The sequence below is a fragment of the Camellia sinensis genome, chromosome 6 (genome assembly GCF_055761805.1).
Source record: "Camellia sinensis isolate YWXY chromosome 6, ASM5576180v1, whole genome shotgun sequence".
NCBI lineage: Eukaryota > Viridiplantae > Streptophyta > Magnoliopsida > Ericales > Theaceae > Camellia > Camellia sinensis.
Window position 1 is genome coordinate 157,728,199 of NC_138966.1, and position 24,543 is coordinate 157,752,741.

Genomic DNA, 24,543 nt, shown 5'->3' on the forward strand with positions numbered 1-24,543 from the left:
AATGTCAAAATTACCGAATTATCCTTCCTGACACATGCAGCGGCAGTGCGTTGACTTTTCGTATATTTCAATTTATTTTTATGAAAATTTGTGGTTTATATTGTGCCACATTATTTTATTTTATTTTATTTTATTTTATTTTTTAAGGGAAGTTGTGGCTGCACTGTTTGTTTTCATTTATGAAAATTTGTGGCTGCACTGTTTTTTAATAAAATATTACAATAATTATATTTCTATATCATAAAATGTTATTATCTCTTATGTCCTTTGTCATTTTTCTATGAGTTTTTAATCCGTATTTTTTTTTTGTTTTCAGTCATTTTTTAATATTTTAATTAATTTTTTTTAAAATTTTATATTCACATAACTTAAATATACTTAAAAAGTATAAAATTTTAAAATTTATACTTTTTAAGTGTACTTAAATTAAGTAAATTTAACAAGTAAAAAAATAAAAATATTAAAAAAATTAATAAAAAAAATACTGATTGAAACTGAAAAAATTATTTTTAAAGAATTTCAAACCAATTTTTTTTTTTTTCAAGGGGCCAAGTTCTGTTAAAGTCCACTTAGGTTAAGATTCCTACTAAAAGGAAATGCATACTTTTTCCCCACCCACTATTCTTTTGAGGAGCCAACAAGTGTTGTTAACCTCAATTCTGGGAAACTTGAGTGAAATTTCTCACTATTTTCCTTCCAATGAAAAAGCACTCTTCCTCACCTACAAATACCCTCTTTTCCCACCCACAATTATAAGGGAAACCAGCTCCTCCTACCAAGTGGTTTCTCAAAGCCAGATTTTTTCTCTTTGCCATTTTGTATTATTGATCTCTTCAGAATTTTAAAAGAAACGAAGGAAAAACATGGAAGACAATACTGGATCTAGAGAAAGTAAAAAGAAAAGCATGGAAGACAACACTAGATCCAGCAAAAGTAAAGAGAAAAGAAGGAAAAGCATGGAAGACAACACTAGATCCAGCGAAAGTAAAGAGAAAAGAAGGAAAAGCATGGAAGACAACACTAGACCTACAGTAAGTAAATGTTTTAGGAGAATTCTATAATATATTCCTCTTCTTATTATATGCCTCTTTAGTTGTAATCAACTTTTTTTTTTTTAATTATGATATTATTTTAAAATATTTAATTATGCTTCAGGTAATAATTGATGATGGCTTTTATTTAATTTTTTTAATTATACCTCAAAAAAATATGAAATTATATCATTTTTTTCTTTAATTATAAGTTATTTATAATTTTTTCAAATGTTTTAGGATTATTGATACATATACCTCCACAGAATTAAATTATAAAAAAAGGGAGAAATTTACAAATTAGTGGGCATCAGAGAAATTATGTACATAAAAATAATAAATATTATAAATAATTAAAATCATAAAATTTTCATCTTTTTGCTGTCACGCGTTGGGATCGCATGGGGTGTAAACTCCTGCAATACACGAGAAGCAAATCCGATAGGCAAAAACTCCGGTGGATGATCTTCTCTTCTTCGGATGAGGGGTCACTGCTGGGAAGAGGGGTCACTGCTGTGCGTGAAGCACAGCAGTGACTGTGGTGCCTCCATTTGAGGTGTATTATGACTTTATTTTTATGATCCAAACCGTCCATTTTGTAGGGTTTGTTGAGTACTTCATGCCTACCAAAAATCATATTAATCGGATATCAACAACTATATGATCGAATTGCATATTATTTATGTTATTTCTCAAAATAAAACTTATTATTTATTTTGAGGGGTCACTGCTGTGCATGAAGCACAGCAGTGACTGTGGTGCCTCCATTTGAGGTGTATTATGGCTTTATTTTCATGATCCAAACCGTCCGTTTTGTAGGGTTTGTTGAGTACTTCATTCCTACCAAAAATCATATTAATCGGATATCAACAACTATATGATCGACAACCAAAAAAATAAATAATAAGTTTTATTTTGAGAAATAACATAAATAATATGCAATTCGATCATATAGTTTTTGATATCCGATTAATATGATTTTTGGTAGGCATGAAGTACTCAACAAACCCTACAAAATGAACGGTTTGGATCATAAAAATAAGGCCATAATACACCTCAAATGGAGGCACCACAGTCACTGCTGTGCTTCACGCACAGCAGTGACCGCTCTTCCTCTCTCTTCCACTCATCCCGCCTTCCCAATCTCACTCACTATAGACAGAAAAAGAGAAAAGGGGTCCATAGAAAACAAAACAAAAAATAAAGGATACAGACAGTCAACAGAGAGTGAGAGTAAGGCATGTGGAAGAGGAGGTCCTGCAATGGATAGCCCAGAAACCAGATCACCACTTCAGTTTCCCAATTCGAGGTGATTTTGGTCCCCCCAAGTCTGCATTTTAAATTTTTTTTTTTTGCAATCTCAATCAAGTGGGTCTTGCTTTTTTCGATTTGTTTGATATTGATTTCTGTTTAGTGAACCTTTTTTGGTACGGGGTTTCATTCATTTTGGTGAAAATTTGTTGAATTTTGTTGATTAATTGGCCCCCTAAAGCCTGCAATTTCTTACTTTGCGAGAGCTCCGGTGATGGTGGCTGTCCCCTCCGCCGACGGCGTCTTCTCTCTCTCCCTTCTTCGTCTTCATTTTCATGGAATACTCAATACTCTTAGTCGCTCTCTCTCGCGTCTTTTTTTTTTTTTTTTTTTTTAAAAGAAAAATGCTTGGGAGCACTAATTAGTGCTCCCACTAATTAGGTGGCAGTGGGTCCCGCCATTAATGATGTGATGTTTTGGTCTTTGAGTTGTATTTTTTTTTTTTTTTTTACTTTTTTAATGCATTAGTGCTATTAGTGGTGATGTTTTTAGTGGGATAAATCATTGTTGTTTTTGAAAACACTATGGGATAGGGAAATAAAATTTAGAGAAATTCCTCTTCCATTTTAGTAATGAAAAAGATCCACAATATTATTTTATGATATCTAAGGTCCTTCAACCTCACACTTATATATTACAGAGAAATTTAACTCTCTAAATCAACTTACTGATCTCTACGTCTCTTTCTCTCTTTAAAATCTCCGACTCTCTCTCTCTTTCTTCCATTTTCTTCGTCGCTCAAGTCTCGAAATCTCCGCACTGTTTCAACAATGGCAAGGGGCACATCGCAGTCCCAATCATCCTCTTTCTCCACCTCCCGTCCCGGCCCTGTCGCTGAAATGGCTCCCCATAGTTCAGCCTTGGCCATCACCAGTATGCGTCGCCGTTTCCTTGGTTCCTTCTCCTCCACTAGATTCGGTGGCGGCGACATCGGAAGCAACGTCCTCAAGTTCTACAACGTCTTCAGGTTCAAAAAAAAAATTAGTTAGTTCTATTTCCTCATTGTTGATAAATGTGTATATATATATATACATATGTATGTATGTATGTATGTATGAATGTATGTATGTATGCATTGTTTGTGTTGACAATGTTGAATACAATGTTTCCTACAAGCCAAAAAAATTTTGAGTTGATAGTGTTGAATTTCTCTGGATTTAGCCACTTTTCTTTAGATTTGGTAATTTTCTCTGAATTTGACAATTTTCTTTGGATTACCCTTGAATTTTTTCTGGATTTGGCATTTTCTCTTGATTACTTTTGAATTTTCTTTGGATTTGGTAATTTTCTCTGGATTTAGCAATTTTTTCTGAATCGAATTTTCAGAGGATGAGCTTTTAATTTGTTATTTTCCATTGAGACAAATGAAGCTTTAGTTTTGACAAAACAATAATTTCTTTATGAATGACTTTCTAGCCATAATATTTGAGGTTTGCACCATATTTGACAATGGTACTATAGTTTCTGTAAAATGATGATTGTTTGTTGAGGTAGAATCATTGGCTTGGGTTGGTTCTATCTCAATGCGTAGGAGATGTAGTCATAAAAGTTGAAACTTGTTTTCACAATATTAAGAAGCAAGGTTCAAGAATGAAGATGTGTTGGAATTTCTGTTTACCTTTATGCTATCAATTGGAGACCATTCGACAGATAATGTTGTGATACTTGATTGAAACAAGCCCTTTATGTAAAATTTTAGAATTTGTATCTGGTGCAGATTTGCCCTGTAATATAAATACATATACGCATATCAATTATGGCTTTTACTTCTTGATTAATAGTTCTGTTCTCTTTTGTTTTGTTATCTTTTAATATTTTTCTGGTTTGGAAGAGATGGATCCATGTAGCGACCCTGAGTATTTGGGACAAAGACTCGTTGAGTTGAGTGAAGTTTTCCTGGTTTAGAGTAGTTCAAGATTTATATGTTTTTCACTTGTGGCATTATATTAATAGCTGGTTAAAAAAAATAACGAGTCTTGGAAAACTATCACTCAAATATGATGTTGAATTACAGGAAAATGAAAGTGAAGAAGACATTCTTGATGAAGGTGATGAGGAGGCAGATGAAGAGCATGATCAAGAACCAGAGGTCTTAGTACAACCCGAGCCTGTAGTGAATAAGGCCCCTGAAGTTTCTTCAGCACCTGAAGAGGTAACCAGAGAAAATTTCTTCCAACTTTATTTCTCATCTTTCCCAAATTTTCTAGTTTGCTTATAATCATTGTTTCTCTTTTGCTTCTAAATAATAATGAAGCCTTGTGAATGCACCCTGCAATAAATTATAGATTTATAGTCTAGAGAAATTGTCAATAATTCAAATTTATAGTCTAGAGAAATTCTCAATAATAATAAAGCCTTGTGAACCAGAATTTCTCTGTGAAGTCCAAAGAAAATTTGACCGGAGAAATTATCTGTGAACCAGAATTTCTCTGTGAAGTCCAGAGAAAATTCGTCTAGAGAAATTCTCTGTGAACTATAATTTCTCTATGAAGTCTAGAGAAAATTTGACCAGAGAAATTCTTTGTGAAGTCTAGAGAAAATTCATCGAGAGAAATTCTCCGGATCGATGTTGAGGGACCTTAGACATTATGAAAATATTTAGTATCCTTTATATTATAAAATCTTCATACCAGAGATCTTAAAAAAAAATCTCCTAAAATTTATGGTATTTTTTGGTTTGTTTTTGAGAAACAAACTTTGGACAAAATTTTATAAAATTTTGTTTGGTTTAGTGATTTGGAATGTTTTTTTCCAAAATCACTTTCTCTTTTCTACACATTAATTAATCACTTTTTATCTCTCATCTCTTCTTCTCAATCACTTTTTCTCTCACATACATCTACTCAACTATAACAAAATATCAAATTATTTCAAACTCCCATACTCCAAAACTATTTCCAAAATATACAACCAAACAAATCAAAAAAATTCTAAACTCTTTCCCCAATTTTTTTTTTTTTTTTTTTTTTTTTGAAAATTTATCTCCCAAAACCAAACTAAACACACCCTATAATTTTAAGGAAAATTTACCAATAATTTTATCTTGAGAAATGATTATTCGTTTACTTTCAAGAAATTTTTTTATAGATCAATTAATCTCATTGATTTTAGAAATATGATTTAATATGTATTTGAAAATTAAATTTATGATTATATCATTTTTTTATATTATCTTCTTTTTTTTTCTTTTCTTTTCTTTTCTTTTGTGCTAGAAAGGTAAGATACACAACCTATGCGAATTAAATTTGAATCAATTTTTATGTGGAAATCTTTTTTATTTAGAATGATTTGAAATGTGAAATTCTTCAAACATTTCAAAAAGAGTACTAAAATTCCTTATTAAGTTTTGGACAAATGTATGATTTCAAACTGTAATTCCCCAATGTAACACGCAAACGTAACACTCTAAAAAAATTTCTTAATATACTTTCCCAAACGTAACACTCCAAAAAAATTCTTAGTATAACACTACAATGTAATACTGCAAAAAACTCTTTAATGTACTTTCCTAAACGTAACACTCCAATATAACACTCTAAAAAAATTCCTTAGTGTAACACTCTAATGTAACACATAAAAACTCCTTAATGTACTTTTTCCAAACGTAACACTAAAAAAAAAAATTGTGAGATTCTTCAAATCATTCAAAAAGGAGTACAAAAATTTCTTAGTAAATTTTGGGTAAAAGTACAATTTCAAATTGTGTATGTTACGTTTAGAAAAAGTACACTAAGAAATTTTTTGGTATTTCTGTATGTTACATTAGAATGTTACATTTGGAATTACATTAATTGAAATGTTACATTTGGGAAAAGCACACTAATTTTTTTTTTTTTTTTAGTGTTACGTTAGGTTTGTTTGGGAAGTGAAATTTTAGTCTAATTTAGGTTACAATTCACAAACAAATAAAATAGTCTAAAATACTTAATAAGACAAAATGTCACATCAAATCCATAATTATTTTACTTTTTCTCTCACAAATATCACATCTAACCACAAAAAAATTCAATCATCTTTCCAAACACAAAAATTTTAGCCTATTAAAATAGTCTACTAAAATAGCAATTTCCCAAACATCTACGTTGTTACATTTTAAAAAAGTACACTAAGGAGTTTTTTAGTTTATTACATTAGAGTGTTACGTTCTTATTCATAATGTGGGATTTGTTCCAGAAGAATAGAAAATCCAAATTTTCTATAGTGTGGATTGTTTGAATGTGTAATTTTACATTTGGAAAAACTTACTTTTATTCATCAAAAGTTATCCAAACATGTAAGTAACTACTATTTTATATAATTTTCACTTTAATTGGACATTTGGATTCATAAAAAAAAAATAAAGAACTAAACAATTCATAAGATTATATTTTGAAATTTATTACCGGTTCACCCTAATTTTAATTTTAATATTTATTTGCAATTAAAATTTACTCACACCACCATGTGGTTTACTTTTTCCCCTTTTTTTTTGGCCAGCATTTCACAAAACTTCGTCGTTTTGTGAGCTGCACAGATACTCCAGGTTTCTCACCCCAGAGAATCCGAACACATTTTTCCCACCCACAGCACCGAGGGGAAAACCCTATGAAGTAATAAAATGGTGGAAGTGGAATTTATTCATGAAATCAATAGTCAAAATGGTTAATTTTTTTTAATTGACTATTTTATTATTAATTTTTTTCTAATTTCTTATTAGTGTTATTAAATTAGACTAACTTGATAAATTACAAAAAATTAAAAGATAAAATTAATACAATTAAAATTACATAAATCAAATTAATATAATAAATAAATTATAAGAATTATATGTATAATTTTATTCGAAAATGGTTTTTAGCTCGAATTGTGTCCCCCCGAATGAATCCGGATCCTCGGTGTCCCTTTCCTGCGGCACACCCCTGTAGCCCTCCAAAATGACGTCGTTTTTTTTTTTTTCTTCTTTCTTTTCTTCTTCTTCTTTGATTCGATAACCGAGGGGAGGGGAAGGGAGGGGAAGAAGAGAGAGAGGAAGGGAAAAGAAGAGGGAAGAAGAATGAAGAGGGCAGCCCAGGGAAGAAGAAGGAAGAGGGCAGCCCCGAGCAGCCATGGCGGTGGCGAGGTCGAAGGAGCAGCCCCGAGCTGCCATGGCGGTGGCGAGGTCGAAGGAGCAGCCCCGAGCAGCCATGGCGGCTCCAGATCCGGCCGGAGTGGAGGAGAACTTGTCCTCTCCCTCTTCTGCAACGGCTTCGGCGGCTCCCCTCCGGTCCGTCCTCTCCTTCTTCTCCCCTCCCGTCCGTCCTCTTCCTCTTCTGCGACGGCTTAGGCGGCTCCCCTCCCGCCACCCTTCCTCTTCTCCCCTCTTCTTCTCCCTTCCTCTCTCTCTTCTTCCCCTCCCCTCCCCTCTGTTATCGAATCAAAGAAGAAGAAGAAAAGAAAGAAAAAAAAAAAAAAAAAACCCTCCAAAACGACGTCGTTTTGGAGGGCTACAGGGGTTTGCCGCAGGAAAGGGGCACCGAGGATCCGGATTCCCCCCCGAATGGCCTAAAAACGGTACACGCTCGCTCTCTATCTTTTCTTTCTCTATATATTTATCTCATTCCCAACACTCTCTCTCTCTCCTCTTACACGATCTCTCTCTATCTTTTCTTTCTCTATATGTATTCATTCCCAACACTCTCTCTCCTCTCTCAACTCTTCAAACCTCCATAGCCGCTATTCAACTGGTTTGCAAACCCGCATCATTCGGACCGCGATTCAACTCGTCTTGAAAACCCATCTCTCATTCGAAGCTACGATTCAAGGATTCAGAACCGGATCTGCGATTAGTTAATGAGTGTTTTTATTTGCACGCTTGGGCCATTAGTGGAGGCAGTGAAGGGATTGCAGAACATTTTCATGAACTTGTTCCTGATATGGCACTTGAATTTCTTTTTGAACTGGATAAATTCCAAAATGAGGTATTGATTGTTGCAAAATTTACATTGCCATATGTCTGCACTAGTATGTTATTTGTCATTGGGTTGGAGTAGGTAATTGGAACATAGAACAATAAATTTGCGTCTAGTTTTGAAGCACTGTAAAATACACTTACTGTTTAATCTAGGACATGTTTTTTGGGACTTCCTTTGTTTATGTAGATTAATTAGTTGAACTCCATGGTTATGAAGATTGAAAAGACAAAATAAAAAAAAAGATGGAATACAAAAAATAATTGAGTTTTCAAAAGAAAAAAAGTTGTGAATAAAACTCTCCTCCTTAACAAAAACCCCCTTTATCAATTTTTATCAGTTTGAGAGAGGGAGAGGGGTTCCTTTTATCAATTTTTATTCACACTGGCTCGACAAGGCGATGGAATACAAAAACCACCTTTATCAATTTCGGGTGATTCGGAGGGCTCGTTTTCGAACTACATAGCGCAACCAAATTTTATTTTATACCGAATTTTATTTTATCTTATCTTTTGTTTCTAACTTCAAAACAAATAAAAAAATTTGTCTATCATTTTTGGTTTTGCGTGCAGGAAACACGAGTATACGCACGCATTGTTTTTGCCCAAGTACACTCATATCGCCTTACTTCTCGTAGCGCCCCATCATTTTTCAGAAAAGCTGGACAGGGAACACCTCATAAAATGAATAAACTCCATGTAAGTTGCGCGCGCGCATATATATATATATATATATATATACTAGCGGTTGTCAGTAAATAAAAATAAAATAAAATATTTATTATATATTGTGTACTAGTTAAGTAGTAAGAATCTTATTCATTTATTTATTTGACATAAGTTTAAAATTCAAATCTCCTCCTCTTATCTATCTAATTTTTTTTATTTCAAATAAAAAAGTAGATACATGGCAGTATAAGAAACAAAGAAATAAAGGTTTCAAGACACCATAAGAGATATTCACTTTATAATAGTATAGATAGATAGATATATACTCGGTAGAATAAAAAGTCCGTGCAAGCCACGGGTTAAATATTAAAATAAAAAATTCATATAAAAAAATATAAATCAATTAAATTATTTAAATTGATTACTTTTATTCTATCTTTTATTAGAGGCATAATTCTTTTTTTAATATAAATTTTAGAAATTCAAATTTAAATAAAGCCTTTTTATATGTTTTATACATCTTAATATTTTAATTAAAAACTTCTTTTCTGAGTTGTGTACAATATTATTATTATTTTGTAAATACCGTGGTCATATGACAAATGATCTATTTTCTTAATAAGCAAATCATTAAGTTAATTAATTTTTAATTATATGGGAAATAGCTTTTAATGAATGATTTTGATAATTTTATTGTTACATAGGAAAGTAGTTAGATTTTTTTTTTGATTATTTTGTTTAATTAAAAACTTTAACAAGCAGTAGTTGTAATTTCTAGTATTATAAGGGCGATTCATATTTTAACTAACAACCGTGCTAAAGGTCTCGAAAGAGAGGCTCGAATTTGCCTCAAAAAGTTTTTTTTTTTTTTAATGTAACGCCCTCAAAATAATAACATTAAACCCATCAGATAAGACATGCATTGACATATGAACCAACCACATTCCTTTATTCATTAGAGTTCCATTACAAAAGTATTACATGTTAACAACAAAAGCAAATGTCCTATGGGCTTACAGCTTTCCAAGTTAACACTTAGTTACAACAAAAGAGTACTAACTCGTTTACACATTAAGCCCTTGGCTTGAATTTACATGTAATACATCAAAACTAAAACGACAAAAGTATGTCCGCCTCTAGCCTCCCAAGCTATGTCCTTGGAGGTGGCATGCTACCTGTACCTGAAAATGATATTCCCATATAGGGTGAGCCACAGCCCAGTAGAAATACACTAAACCAACCATGAACAATGACTAAAAGATTAGCAATTGATAGATGGCCAACACTGATACATTCACATAAATCACATATTTATGTCATACGACTTATGAGTCCAAGTTACTTTTCATTTTCCATTTTTCAACAGATAAGCATATTAGCTCTATCATCCTCTCAACAGATATGTATAAAAACTATATCCCACATTCACAGATAAGCATATAAGCTATATCCACATTCTCAACAGATATGTATAACAACAATATCCCACATTCACAGATAAGCATATAAGCTATATCCACACTTCACAAAGATAAGCATATAAGCTCTATCTTCACTTCTCTAGACAAGCATATAGGCTGTATCTACGGAGTTCATCCCCTATCTTCTCCCAATACTATCCGGTTTAGAGGTACATCCCCCATCTTCCCCTAAACCGCGGAGTACATCCCCCATCTCCTCCTCTACACATAACGTATAAAAACACATTGGTTCTATATACAATCACTCAATACATACAGTTAATGTATTCTATCAACCGTCAAATTCCATGACACATTCCATTGATTAGTTTCCGTTTGCCTAATCATCATGCATTGTCTACAACAATCACGACTATCCTCCACCGATAGCCCAAAGCAGTTATTTCTAAACAGAAAATAAATGCACAAATGGATATTCAATCAACATTTCATTCCGGTGAGTGACAATTAATTCAACTATACCCTTTAACCCCATACATTCCCACTCTCAACAATTCCATTTCATTACCTCATTTCTCACAGTTAATTATCCCAATTAATCAAACAATGTAATTAGGTCAATTCCCATAATTAACATTACAACCCTTAGGTCCCATTTCCATCAATGATTCGACACTTATTCCATTTCTCTATGCCAAACATGCATTTAGGTTTATTAATAATAAAACCCCTACTTTTGAAAAATAACACAAAAGCCCCAAACTTTCACCAAATTACCAAACCAAGCCCAACATCTCAAAATACTAAAATTTAAAGACAAAATCCATAGAGAGGAGTAGGGTATCCCTACCTCGAAGTTTGAGCCAAAAAGGAGATGAAGACTCGAAGATCAACGTGCTCCAAATCCAAACTTTTTCAGATTAAGTCGAAGCTCTCAACACCCTCTATCTTTTTAACAAAGGCCCTAGGCTAGATTCACACTCTAGGGAGATCAAATCTTAGAGAGAGTGTAAGTTTAGAGAGAGAGAGTCTCGGATCTAGGGTTTGAAAGAAAAAGAAAGTGAAAAACTGATGTTCAAAAACGCTACTGTCCGCTGATATAAAACACGCTCGCTCGAGCGAAGCCTTTGTCGCTCGAGCGACCAGACACAGAAAACTCTCGCTCGAGCCAAGAAGTTCTCGCTCGAGCCAAAAACTCAGAAGTGCGCTCGAGCGAAAGAATGCTCGCTCGAGCTAACAACTCAAACCCTCAGGTCTGCCACCAGCACGCTCGAGCGACAGACTTCTCGCTCGAGCGAAGAACAAACCAGACCGCTCGAGCGAAGGAAGCTCGCTCGAGCCAAGAAATGCAACTCTCAGGTCTAGAACCAGACGCAATCGCTCGCTCGAGCGAAGCCACTCTGGCTCGACCCACCAGACACGAACTCAAATCTCGCTCGAGCGACCAACTCCTCACTCGAGCGAAGGTCCAAAAATCTGGACAGCAGCACTAGGCTCCCAAACACAACCAACCTGTAACAAACCTGCCCAACACATCCTATAACTCAATATACAAAGTAGTAATAGATGTAAACAAGACAATAATCTATTACTACCATCCACGGACACATGTCCGGATCACTGTACAACAAGGGTAAAACCGGGATCGCTATATTTAATGTTGGTTTGGTTTTGGTTTTGGTTTTTTTTTTTTTTTTTGGGAAGGGCTTTTATGTGTACCCTAAAACCTAAACCCTAATAAAAAAAAAAATTCAAACCAACATAGCCCAACAAATAAAATAAAATAAAATAAACAAACCAACATAGCCCAACAAATAGAAAAAAAAAAAAAAAAAAAAGTTGGGTTTGACTGAGTGGGTGATAAAATTGACTGATCAGTTAGGCTGCTGGTTAAAATTTGTAAATTCTATATAATTTTGTACAAGTCTTTACTATATTTTTATTTCAAATCAGAAAGACTCGGAAAAAATAAAAACCTAAATCTTAAATCCTAAACTCTAAACCCACCCCTACACATAACCATCCTAAAAAAAAAAAAAAAAATTTACAACAGCCCAACAAATAAATGAATAAATAAAAACAACCAAACTAACACAACCCAACAAATAAATAAATAAAAATAATAAAAACAATCAAACCAACACAGTTTTAAAGAAAAACAAAAAGAAAAAAAAAAAACACCATTTCGAGCCACATTCGAGGCCTCAATCTTTTTCCTTTAAATAAATCTCAGGAGTGTATTTGTGATTTAACTAAAAACAAAATATTCATGTTTCATAACTGACTAAGATTTTTTTACATAATTACGATAAAAACCTTCATCTAAATTACAACCACCAATAGTGGTAAATATTACCAAACAAAGGGCAAAGTAGACAAATTAAAATATAAGCCACCATGAGTAAATAATACAAAGTGAAAGGGCAAATTGGGAGACTGAAAAAATCCATACTAAACATCAAGTGCCTCTTATTAGTATAGATTATTTGAGATTATTATTGAAATAGAATAATATGTACTGTTATTTATAGGAAAAATCGCAATACAGTTGTGCTTTCTTAAAATTATTACATACTTATGGAAAAGTTTATAACATTATTTATCAAAGGTAATAAAGTTTACCATCCATCTAAAATTATTTTTCTAAATAAACACTAATATATTGTTCTATCTTATTTACATTAAGTAGATGAATATATAGACCCAAAAAATTACAATATAGGGATAACAAATGAAAGATGCAACAAGACAAATAATCAAAAGAAAGACAACAAGAGAAAGACGAAATAAACCATGAGACAGGGCCAACAATAGAAGAAACTGGAAAAAAACAACCCATGGCACAGTGTTTTTAAAACGAAAGTGTTTTTTTATTATATATATATATATATATATAGTACAAATAAAATGGTAGAAATGTAATTATTCTAAAAGAATGAGGCAAAATGAAATAGAAAAGGTCGTCCAACTCTTTAACTGGTGAAGTTACGTAACAGTCTAATATATAGAAATGAGACAATCACTCGGGCACTCAGGCAAACCAAATGAGATGGTCAAAAAATAAACCTAACAAAAACAACCCATAGTAAAATCAAAGTGCTTCTTATATACATAGATATTAAAAAAAAGGTTCTTGCAAGGTACGGGTCAATAAAATGAAAAGTTTTGTATGAGAAAATGTAAATTAATTAGATTATTTAAGTTGATTATTTGTGTACTATCTTTTACGAGAGGCATAAACGACTTAACTTTTTATAAATTTTAGGCACTAAAATTTAAATGAAACATTTTTATATATTTTATACATATTAATGTTTTAATTTTAAAACTTGTTTTTCACTTTGTATGCAATATTAATAATTATTTTTTATGCAATATTAATAATTAAATTTTTTGGCATTCAAGTTTGTTAATATATTATTTTGAAGTTTTTTTTTTCTAAAATAAATAATAAAATTACACAAGGATAAATAAATGCAACATCTAGGGTAAATTACAATTTATTCCGATCAACTATTGCTATGTGTTACCTTACCCCTTTAACTAAAAATTATAATACTTCACCACCATCATTTATGAATTTTTTTCAATTTAAACCTTTATGACACAAATACCATTTCAGCAATACAATAATTTACACTTTACCTCCTTGAACTAATTACCTAACATCACTTTACCTTCCCAACCAAAAAATGCTAGTATTTTTTTTCACCTTAAACTATTAATTTGTATCAATGTAAACATTCTATTAAGAACTTGTTTTATAAATAAATGAAAACTTGACATGTGAGTTACACATGACATCCCAACTGGAATACTTAAAATGATATTTTCAATTTATTTGATTTAATTTTTAAAAACTATTTTTGAGTTTTTTAGGTTGTTTTTTTATAATCTTTAGTGAACGCTTTTCGTAATGAAAAAGAAAGGAAAAAAAAAAGCTTTGTGAGATACTTTTTTCATTAAGATTCAAATTGGCAAAAATTAATCGATGAGGGAGTTGAGTGTTATAATTTTTTAGTTAAAGGGGTGAAATGATATGGAACAATATTTGAGAGGGTTAAACTATAATTTGCCCTTGTTTATATTAAATAGATAAATGCTTGGGTAAATTACAATCACACCGCTTGATGTTTACTTAAAATATGAATTGTTTCATATAGTTTTGAAAATTACATATCTCCTTTTCCAATTTCAAATCACATAACAAATTGCTCATTTTATTTATAAATCATTAAATCAATTAATAATTTTAATAATGTCAGAAATATATTTTAATTAATAATTTTATTGTTGCATAGTAGAAAGCAATTAAAAAATATGACAAGGGGAATATTTATATAATTTCTAGAATTATAGAGAATAATTTGTATTTTAAACAAATTTCATGGAGTGTATTTGTAATTTATCCTAAATACATTAGATAGAGATAAATAAATAAAAAAAACAAAGAATTATAAATAATATTAGAAGAAAGGGCAAAATAGAAAAATAAAAATACGGGTAAATTATTGATAAATTCCATTTAGAAGTATTTTAATCCAAGAAATTTATGAAGGAATTTTTTAACCCATTTAATCCTATGTATGTATAGTTTTATTCCATAAAATCTTTTTTCTTGATTTACACTATTTTCTTGGACACTTATGCCCTTATATTTAATTTTGATACCCTTATAAATATTTTTTGAACGGTTAGCAATTTTATGATGTGAACATTCATATTTTAAAATTCACATTGGTAGGAATGTAAAATTGGCCCGTGGGCGGCCCGAAACCTGCCCGCGAGCCGGAACGGGCCCGGCCCGTTGACAATATGAATATTCACATTGACATGTTAACATTCACATTAATAGGAGTGTAAAATTGGCCCGCGTCCCTTGGCGGCGCAAAACCCGTCTGCGGCCTAGAGCAGGCCCGGTCCGGCCCGTTAACAATGTGAATATTCACCTTGACATGTTAACATTCACATTGATAAGAGTATAAAATTGGCCCGCGGCCCATGGCTGGTCAAAAGCCCACCCGCCGCCCGAGGCGGGCTCGGCCCGGCCTGTTGACAATGTGAATATTCACATCGACATGTTAACATTCACATTGATAGGAGTGTAGAATTAGCCCGCGTTTCGTGGCTGCCCGAAACCCGCCCACGGCCCATGGGAGGCCCGGGGCGGGCCCGGTCCAGCCTGCTGACAATGTGAACATTCACATTGACATGTTAACATTCACATTGATAAGAGCATAAAATTGGCCAGCGGCCTAGGACGGGCCCGACCCGGCCCGTTAACAATGTGAATATTCATATTGACATGTTAAAATTCACATTGATAGGAGTATAAAATTGGCCAGCGGCCCAGGGCGGGCCCGACCCGGCCTGTTGACAATGTGAATATTCACATTGACATGTTAACATTCGCATTGATAAGAGTATAAAATTGGCCAGCGGCCCAGGGCGGGCCCGACCGGCCCGTTTACAATGTGAATATTCACATTGACATGTTAACATTCGCATTGATAAGAGTATAAAATTAGCCAGCAACCCAGGGCGGGCCCGACCCGGCTCGTTGACAATGTGAATATTCACATTGACATGTTAACATTCACATTGATAAGAGTATAAAATTGGCCAGTAGCCCAAGACAGACCCGACCCGGCCCGTTGACAATGTGAATATTCACATTGACATGTTAACATTCACATTGATAGGAGTGTAAAATTAGCTTGCGCCTCGTGGCTGCCCCGAAACCCACCCACGGCCCATGGGCAGCCCGGGGCGGGCCCGGCCCGGCCTGTTGACAATGTAAATATTCACATTGACATGTTAACATTCACATTGATAAGAGTATAAAATTGGCCAGCGGCCCAGGGCTGGCCCGACCCGACCCGTTGACAATGTGAATATTCTCATTCACATGTTAACATTCACATTGATAAGAGTGTAAAATTGGCCCACAGCCCGTAGGCGGCTCGAAGCCCGACCGCAGCCCAAGGCGGCTTGGCCCGACCCGTGACAATGTAAATATTCACATTGACATGTTAACATTAACATTGATAGGAGTGTAAAATTTGTCCACTGCCCGAAGCTTGCCCGCAGCTTGGGGTAGGCCCGGCCCGTTGACAATGTGAATATTCACATTGACATGTTAAAATGCACATTGATAGGAATGTAGAATTGGCCCGCGACCCGTGGGCTGCTTGAAGCTCGCCCACAGCCCGAGGCAGGCTTGTTTCGGTCCGGGCCCGAGCATGTCCGAGACCCTAGGTTAGGGCCTAAGTCATCACTTTGAAGCCCGGCCCGGCCCATCGGCCGGCTTAAGGCCCATTCAAGGCTCGGTTCGAGGCCCAGCCCGCCCGAGGCGCAATGTATTTTTTTGTGGAAAATAATAAAATTTTTGTAGAAAAAATTAAAATGAATTAAAAAAAAATGGCTAGGCCCGCCCAAGCCCGACCTAAGCTCGAGGCTAGGCCAAGCCCCACCAGCCCGACTCGAGGCTCAATCCATCGGCCCGTCCAAAGCCCAAATACCCTTGTGTTAAGGCTAAGGTCTGGGCCTAATTTTTTGGCCTGTGGACCGGCCCTACCCGGCCCGGGAAAGGCTCGTTAGTCCGAGACCCTAGGCTAGGGCCTGGGCCATCACTTTGAAACCCGGCTCGGCCCATCGGCCCGGTTAAGGCACATTCAAGGCTCGATCCGAGACCCGGCCCGAACCGAGGCCTAGTGTCTTTTTTGTGGAAAATAATAAAATTTTGGTAGAAAAAATTAAAAAGAATTAAAAAAAATGGCCAGGCCCGCCTCGGGCCGCCCACGGGCCGTGGGCGGGTTTCGGGCAGCCACGAGGCACGGCCTAATTTTATACTCCTATCAATGTGAATGTTAACATGTCAATGTGAATATTCACATTGTCAACGGGCCGGGCCGAGCCTGCCTTAGGCCGCTGGCCAATTTTATACTCTTATCAATGTGAATGTTAACATGTCAATGTGAATATTCACATTGTCAACAGGCCGTGCCAGGCCCGCCCCGGGCCGCCCACGAGCCGTGAGCGGGTTTCGGGCAGCCACGAGGCGCGGGCTAATTTTACACTCCTATCAATGTGAATGTTAACATGTCAATGTGAATATTCACATTGTCAACGGGCCGGACCGGGCCGCAGGCTTTTGGCCGCCCATGGGCCGTGGGCCAATTTTATACTCTTATCAATGTGAATGTTAATATGTCAATGTGAATATTCACATTGTCAACGGGCCAGACCGGGCCCCCCTCGGGCTGCCCATGGGCCGAGGGCGGGTTTCGCGCCGCCACGAGACGCGGGCCAATTTTACATTTCTATTAATGTGAATGTTAACATGTCAATGTGAATATTCACATTGTCAATGGGTCGGGCCCGCCCCGGCCCGACTCGAATTTTTTCGGGCACCCACGAGGATCGACATGGGCCGGGCTCCTACACATTGACGATATGAACATTCACATTGACGGTGTAAACATTCACATTAGGGGTATTTTGGTAATTATGTCACCCATAGGACTTATTGAAACATAAGAAAATAATGTAAACTAAATGGAACATAAGTAGATGAAAAGGATATTTTGGTCTTCGTATCTCAAATAGGACCTAATGGAATAGTCAAAAAGAATATGGATCGAATGGAATAAAACTTTTAAAAAGCTCATTTATCAAAAAAACTCCCAAATACAACCCTCAACCTCTCTTGTAAATAATACCAAAAAAAGGGGTAAAATAAGCAGCGAAAAAACAAAAAAGAGCAATAAAATGGCAAGAGATTCTTATATACGTAAAAGTTAAATTAATAGTTAAATGAATCAAGTTTTAACCAATTTTAAAATATGTAAAAGTTTTTAAATCAGAATTGAATAATTAAAATGCTGATAAAAGTTACAATTAAACTATTTTTTTATACGTATTAGTTATAAGTCTAAATTCTCTTAAGTAATTTTGATTTTTTTTATATGACTGATATTTAATTGTATAAAGATTATGGATATAGTAGTAAAAAGTTGAAATTATAACAACCATACAAATAATCATTCTAATACCACTTTTAAAAAATAAATAAAGTAAAAAAAACTCTCCTTTTGAACTATTAGACTAATAACAATTAGGGTATGCAAAAATCTAAATAACTCGTATATCCGACCCGACCTTCCCGTTCATGGTACGGGCAGGTTCACCCAGCTTCAAGGTCGATTGTGGTTGGAATTCCCACTTTTTTCAGATTTTCGATTAGAAATCAGATTTTTAAAATAAAAAATCAACCAAACCGACTCGACCAAAATATTACCTTATAGATATCTATATATATATATATATATATGCTTTATGGTTTAACTATTATGGGATGTACTTGCTTAGAAAAACCAAACATCATTACTTTTGTTTCCAAGGATCTTTGGCCCCATTTGTTTGGGGTTATAGGGAGGGGATTGAGATTGATAGTGAGGTGGAACTACTATAATATCTTCCCAATACAAGTTTATCATCTTCCCATGTCACATATATTTGACTTCCCAACTATCCTTGTGTCTCCCACATCAATCCTCACATTTTCATCTTTTCATCTCTCTTATTTCCTATCAACTCTTTCGGCTCTCTCTCTCTCTCGGAGATAAACCCATCTATCTGCCTCACCTCGGACGCTTCTTTTTATTTTTTCCCTCTCCCCATCTCGTCTCTTTCTCTCTATCTCCCCATTTTCAAATAGAAATCCATTTATGTTTTTCTCATCTCTGTTTTTTTTTTCTTCTTTTTCTCCTCCCTTTTTCGGCGCTCTCTCTCTCTGTTTTGATAAACAAAACAACCCATCTCTCACTCTCTTCTTCATCTTACTAACAACGATAGTGGTTGTGAGTCTTCTCTCTCTTTTTCCATATTTTTCTTACAGGGGTGGCCTTGAGTTTTCAAGGACCTAAGGCGAAATCGAAAGAGAGGACCTACATTCATAAAAAATAAAAGTAATAAAACATCCCATTTGGTATCACTATCGGCGATTGATACTAAAACAGATATCAAAATATATTAATTCTAGAGTACCAAAAAAAAATTACCGTAAGGTATAGTTCAAATTAACAAAACAAATTAATTAATCAACAAATCTAATTAATGAAATGTTCTAACAGTGTGAAGCAAACAAATCTATTTATTTCTTGTTACCAAAATATTTATCAAGTTCTCTCGATTGAGATTAAATTAATTGTTCTATTTTTAACTTTTTCTTTCTCTTTTCATTTTTAGAACTATACTTCCTAGGAAACATGACTATAATCACAATTCACTAATTATCTCATATCTAATAGCAAATAAATTATAAAAAATAATTTAATAAAAAAAATTAGGACAAAATTATTATTCCACTAAAATATGATAAATAAAGAAAGGTAAAAAAAAATTAGGACAAATTTATTATTTCACTAAAATTTGGTAAAGAAATAAGTCAGAAACAAATTAGAACAAATTTATTTATTCCATTAAAGTTTGATGAGAGAGACAGAAAGGAGACTTACGTGTGAGAGAGAGAGAGAGAGAGTAAGTCGTCGCCGTTGATAATTTCCAATCAATTTCTGCCATTGCTCAGTGCTCTACTTATGCTTGGTATGTTTCCTTTCCTTCATTACTTTGAGAGAGAGAGAGAGAGAGAGAGAGAGAGAGAGAGCTTGTATATATTATTATTCTCCTTGGGCCACCAACATGTTTTGTAGATATTTTAATTTTAATTGAGCCAAATTACACTTATAAATAGGGATGTAATCGGTTCGGTACGGTCGGTATTTAGGTAAAAAATTACACCGAACCGATAATGTCGATTTTATTATTTTGAACACTGATACAGATCGTTTCTCCCTTCAAACAGCACCAAACCAAATCGATTGAAACGGTTCGGTTTGGTGCGTTTTAATCAGTTTAAAATTTTTCAAACTTGAGCCACTTTTAAATATAATCATTAATCTATATAAAAATATTACATTAGTTATTTGTCTACCATTTCAAACATATCTAATCCATCCATTTAATACATACTTTTTAATTCCTAAATTAACAAAAACTTGAAAAAAAAAAATTTTAAAATACTAAGGTTTCAAGAATAATGAGTTAGAGTTAAGATTATATATAATAAGAGTTTACAAACTTAGATTATAAAGATGATAAGGTTAATAATTTATTATACTTATTAATATCATTATATTATTAGATTATATATATATATATTATAAATACAATATATGTTGAAGCGGTCGGTTTCGGTTTAGATCGGTGCATAAGGTACTTAAACCAATACCGAACCGAAAATCGAAAAAAATCAAATTTAAAAACCGCACAGACCGATTTTTGTTAAAAAACAGACCAAATATAGCCGGTTTGGTCCGGTTCAATCGGTTTGGTCGATTTTTTCGGTTTTTCTTACATCCCTACTTATAAATAAATATGGTTCAACAGAATAGTTTTGGGCCCTTTAAACAAGCCCTAAAATAACAAAAATAATTTGGGGCAATTTAAATTTGTAATATATTATAACACTATTAAATTTGGAGCCCCTATTTTGGACCAATTTTTTGAGACTTAAGGCACAGACCTCAATGGCCTTAGTCCAAGGCCGATACTACCTTTCTTCCATTCTATGTATCATAGTTATGTACATATATATATATATATATATATGTGTGTGTGTGTGTGTGTGTGTGTGTGTATATAAGTTTAAATTTGTTATTTTGCAAGTTTATTTTACTTTTCATAATATTTTTTATTAAGGGGTGACCATTGGTTCAATGGTTAAGATTTGGAGTCTTGGGATAACCACTTTGTACATTATGCCAAAGGTTAGGTGTGTACTTAATATTTTCTTTTCCAAACACACATTAATGTATACTAATTGAGCATTTTTTTTACTAATATTTTTTGTTAGATATTCGATTTCGATCGAACCAACCACCAAATCGAACTCCTTAATTCTGTCAATTTTGAATAGTAATTCGGTTGATGACGGATGGCTGATTTCCAAACCTGAATGTGTCAATTCGGTTGGTAGGTCAAGGATAAACCCAAGCCGAGCCGACCCGTGTACACCCCTAATAACAATGACCCAAAATTCTTATATAATTTCCAAAAGCCTACCACCCCAATTATTTCACCAAAAAAGCTAAGGGGTAAAATAGGAAATTCAGAAACAAGCTAAGGGCAAAATAGGCAACCCAAGACAAACCTTCTCAATCAAAGCAATCAAAATTTCTTACATAATTTCCAAATGGTCACTACCCAAATTGTTTCACCAAGCTAAAGGGCAAAATAACAAATATCAAAACAAGCTAAGGACAAAATTAGAACAAAAAAACAGCCCACAGGCAGGAAAGTGATTAATTTCCAAGAGGCCACTGCCCAAATTGTTTGACCAAGCTAAAGGGCAAAATAACAAATTTCAAAACAAACTAAGGGCAAAATAAGAATAAAAAAAACCTACAAGCAGGAAAGTGATTCTTATATATATAGATATATATTAAAGTAAACTATAATTTTTACTTTGGAAGTTTAACTCAAATTTTACTTTAATTTTTATTATTTTAAATTAAATAATTTGGTCTTCATTTTTTAAATCAAGTTTCAGTTTTGTCATTTCATTCAAATTGAAGATTAAAATTAATTATTTTAGAACACTTGTCAATCTCGTAACATGTACACGTAGAAAGATATAATAGAAATTTGGGCAGAATGATTAAATTGAACAAAACTTAAAGTGTAGAGATTAAATTGTTTACAATGAAATAATAAGGATCAAAGTAAAATTTAAGTCAAATTATAAAGGTGAAAAGTGTAATTTACCTTTTCTTTTAATATTATTCACATGGGTTCATTACATTTAATATCCCATTATTATATTGAAATTTTATTTTAGTCCTTCTATTTTAATTGTAACACGTCATTTACACATTTAAGTCAAGGTAAACTATTACCGTTCTATTCATTTAATATTGATGAGGATGACAAAAATTAACATGTACATGCAACATTTTTCAAGAAAAATATAAATGAAAGTAGAGTAATAATATACAATCAAAAAATTCTTACAAAATTTTTCTACGTAGTGATGTGGCTCAATATAAACCGTTCACTTTACTAAAATGGTATTGTGTTTTTTATATGAATTTAATGTATGAATAACATTTTCCATGAAAGTATAGTGATTGGTTGCACTTAAACATGTGACAATCAACGTTGTGAACGGTTGAAAATAAATAAATAAATAAAAAGAAAAAGAGAGAGGGCACTATGCATGCTTGATAAAAATTACCATAGAAGCAAATTGAAGTGTAAATGATAGAAGAAATGAATCTAAACTTTTACTTTTCCTTTATTATTTTTTTAGGTTGGGGCTACAATCTCAAGCCAATCTGTGCCTGGCCAAAATATTGTTCTTGTAAGACCAAGAACTTTAGGTCAAACAAATCCTACAGGTACATACATATTATCTAATATTTCAATTTCTTACTCATTTTGCTCCTTAAAGTTTAAACCATTTACATTCTCTTAATAATATTGTATTTTTTTCTTTTTTGGACACCTGCTATGTATAGGATTGTGAATAAACCATAATTAGATTGCTTGGATAAATTGTTGACCTTACATTTATATTTGATGTTCTTGTAATTGGCATATATATCAGTTTCAGTTTTGCTTTCCATATAACTTTTAAGTCCTTTTTGGCAAATTAGAACACAATGGTCCAGTTCCAATGGAAGGTGATGAGGAGATTTTTGAAGAAGAGGCAGTTTGCAAAAATTGTTTTCACAATTTGAAAGAAGAAAATATACTCAAGACGGAATGTAAATGCGGTAACGCCCTCATCCATGAAGACTGTGCAGCTAAATGGTCAAGAACGAGAGGTAACAACAACTGTGATTCTTGTGGACAAGAGGTTCAGACTTTTCCTGTTACTTTGGTGAGAGGGCTGAGTAGTTCTACTCAAGTGGTTGGTAGAGAAGAGAGCAATAAATCGAGCTTTTTTTCATGGTTATGAGGTAAATCCAATTTTGCAAGTTATCATCATATATGTAGATCAAATTGACAATAAAAGTGATACAAAGTGCAATATAGGAGTTGAGGTTGATAAATTGATTATGAAATATAATTCAAGTTATTTTGAGGTTGTGTTGGGATCATAGATTTGGATAGGATTTCACTCATGTCATGATTTTTTGCAAACTACACCTCATTTTATAACTAGTTATCATAGTTTGAACTTTGTTTGTGTGCGGACCTTGTATTATGTGGGACTATAGAATTATTGCTTTTCTTTGTCGCTGTGTTTGGTTAGGGGATTTGGAAAGTAATTTGGAAAGAAAAAGGAAAAATGTGTGTGAAATTATGTGAAATATAAGTATATTTTATTTACATTTCACCTACATTTTTCTTCTCTTTTCAAATTCCTTTCCAAATTCCCCAACCAAACACAGCGTATATGTTTTTGGATTAGGTTGTGGAATCCGGAATGGGATTTGTCTTTTAACAATTGAGTGAGACTAGAATTCATTGGTTGGTTGATAAATAGCAACTTTGGGAAATTATCTCTTGCGGTACACTTAGACAGCATGTGCAGAATCATTTGAGTCTGTGTGCATTTTTCTCTATGGTGTGTGGAGATGTAAAAATCCCAACACTTCCCCGTCTATGTCAAAGTTGTATCAACCTGAGTCATAGGCCTCAATTTGTAAGGGCCAACTTCAAATCACTCTGTTCTAATTGTTGTTTATAGATTTACATTCCTTTATTTCTTTCCATGACTCCTTTTACCAAGTTTTTGTTACATATTCTGGCATATATTTTTGCATTCTTGGCAGGATTAAGAAGGCTTGAATTTCTCAATATCTTTCGTCTTCTCAGAGCAATTTCTGCAATAGCATCTTCTAGTATAAAAGGAGCAACTGATGAAGGGCATAATTTGATTTCTATCTTTAATTAAACGAGTTTTCTTAGTATCTTATGTTTTATGTGATACAGCTATTTTGGCAGTATTAACTAGGGGCTGTGGCCTAGTGATCTTGTGGTGTGAGATTGTCAGTTTATTTCTTATGGAGAGGAGTTTGATATTTCTTATAGTGTTTATTTCTCTCCTATTGTGATATTTGTAAGTTTGAGCTATTTCTTATAGTGGTTGTTAGACTTGGTGATTGTTTGCTTTCTA

At 33.7% G+C, this 24,543-nt stretch overlaps 1 protein-coding gene across 3 annotated transcripts; it reads left to right on the forward strand.

The window, feature by feature from the left end:
* Positions 1-275: 275 nt before the first annotated feature.
* Positions 276-24,543, forward strand: LOC114261775 (uncharacterized). Of its 3 annotated transcripts, XM_082875143.1 has the most exons (7): positions 711-898; positions 950-1,031; positions 4,357-4,494; positions 8,842-8,967; positions 22,729-22,816; positions 23,075-23,380; positions 24,200-24,543. In XM_082875143.1, the coding sequence occupies exons 1-6, from the start codon at positions 864-866 to the stop codon at positions 23,377-23,379; spliced, it is 774 nt and encodes a 257-aa protein (XP_082731269.1). In that variant the 5' UTR covers positions 711-863; the 3' UTR covers position 23,380; positions 24,200-24,543. The 3 variants fall into 3 exon arrangements, with proteins under 3 accessions (XP_028057883.1, XP_082731268.1, XP_082731269.1); XM_082875142.1 differs by having other exon boundaries at positions 572-1,031; XM_028202082.2 differs by lacking the exon at positions 8,842-8,967 and having other exon boundaries at positions 276-1,031.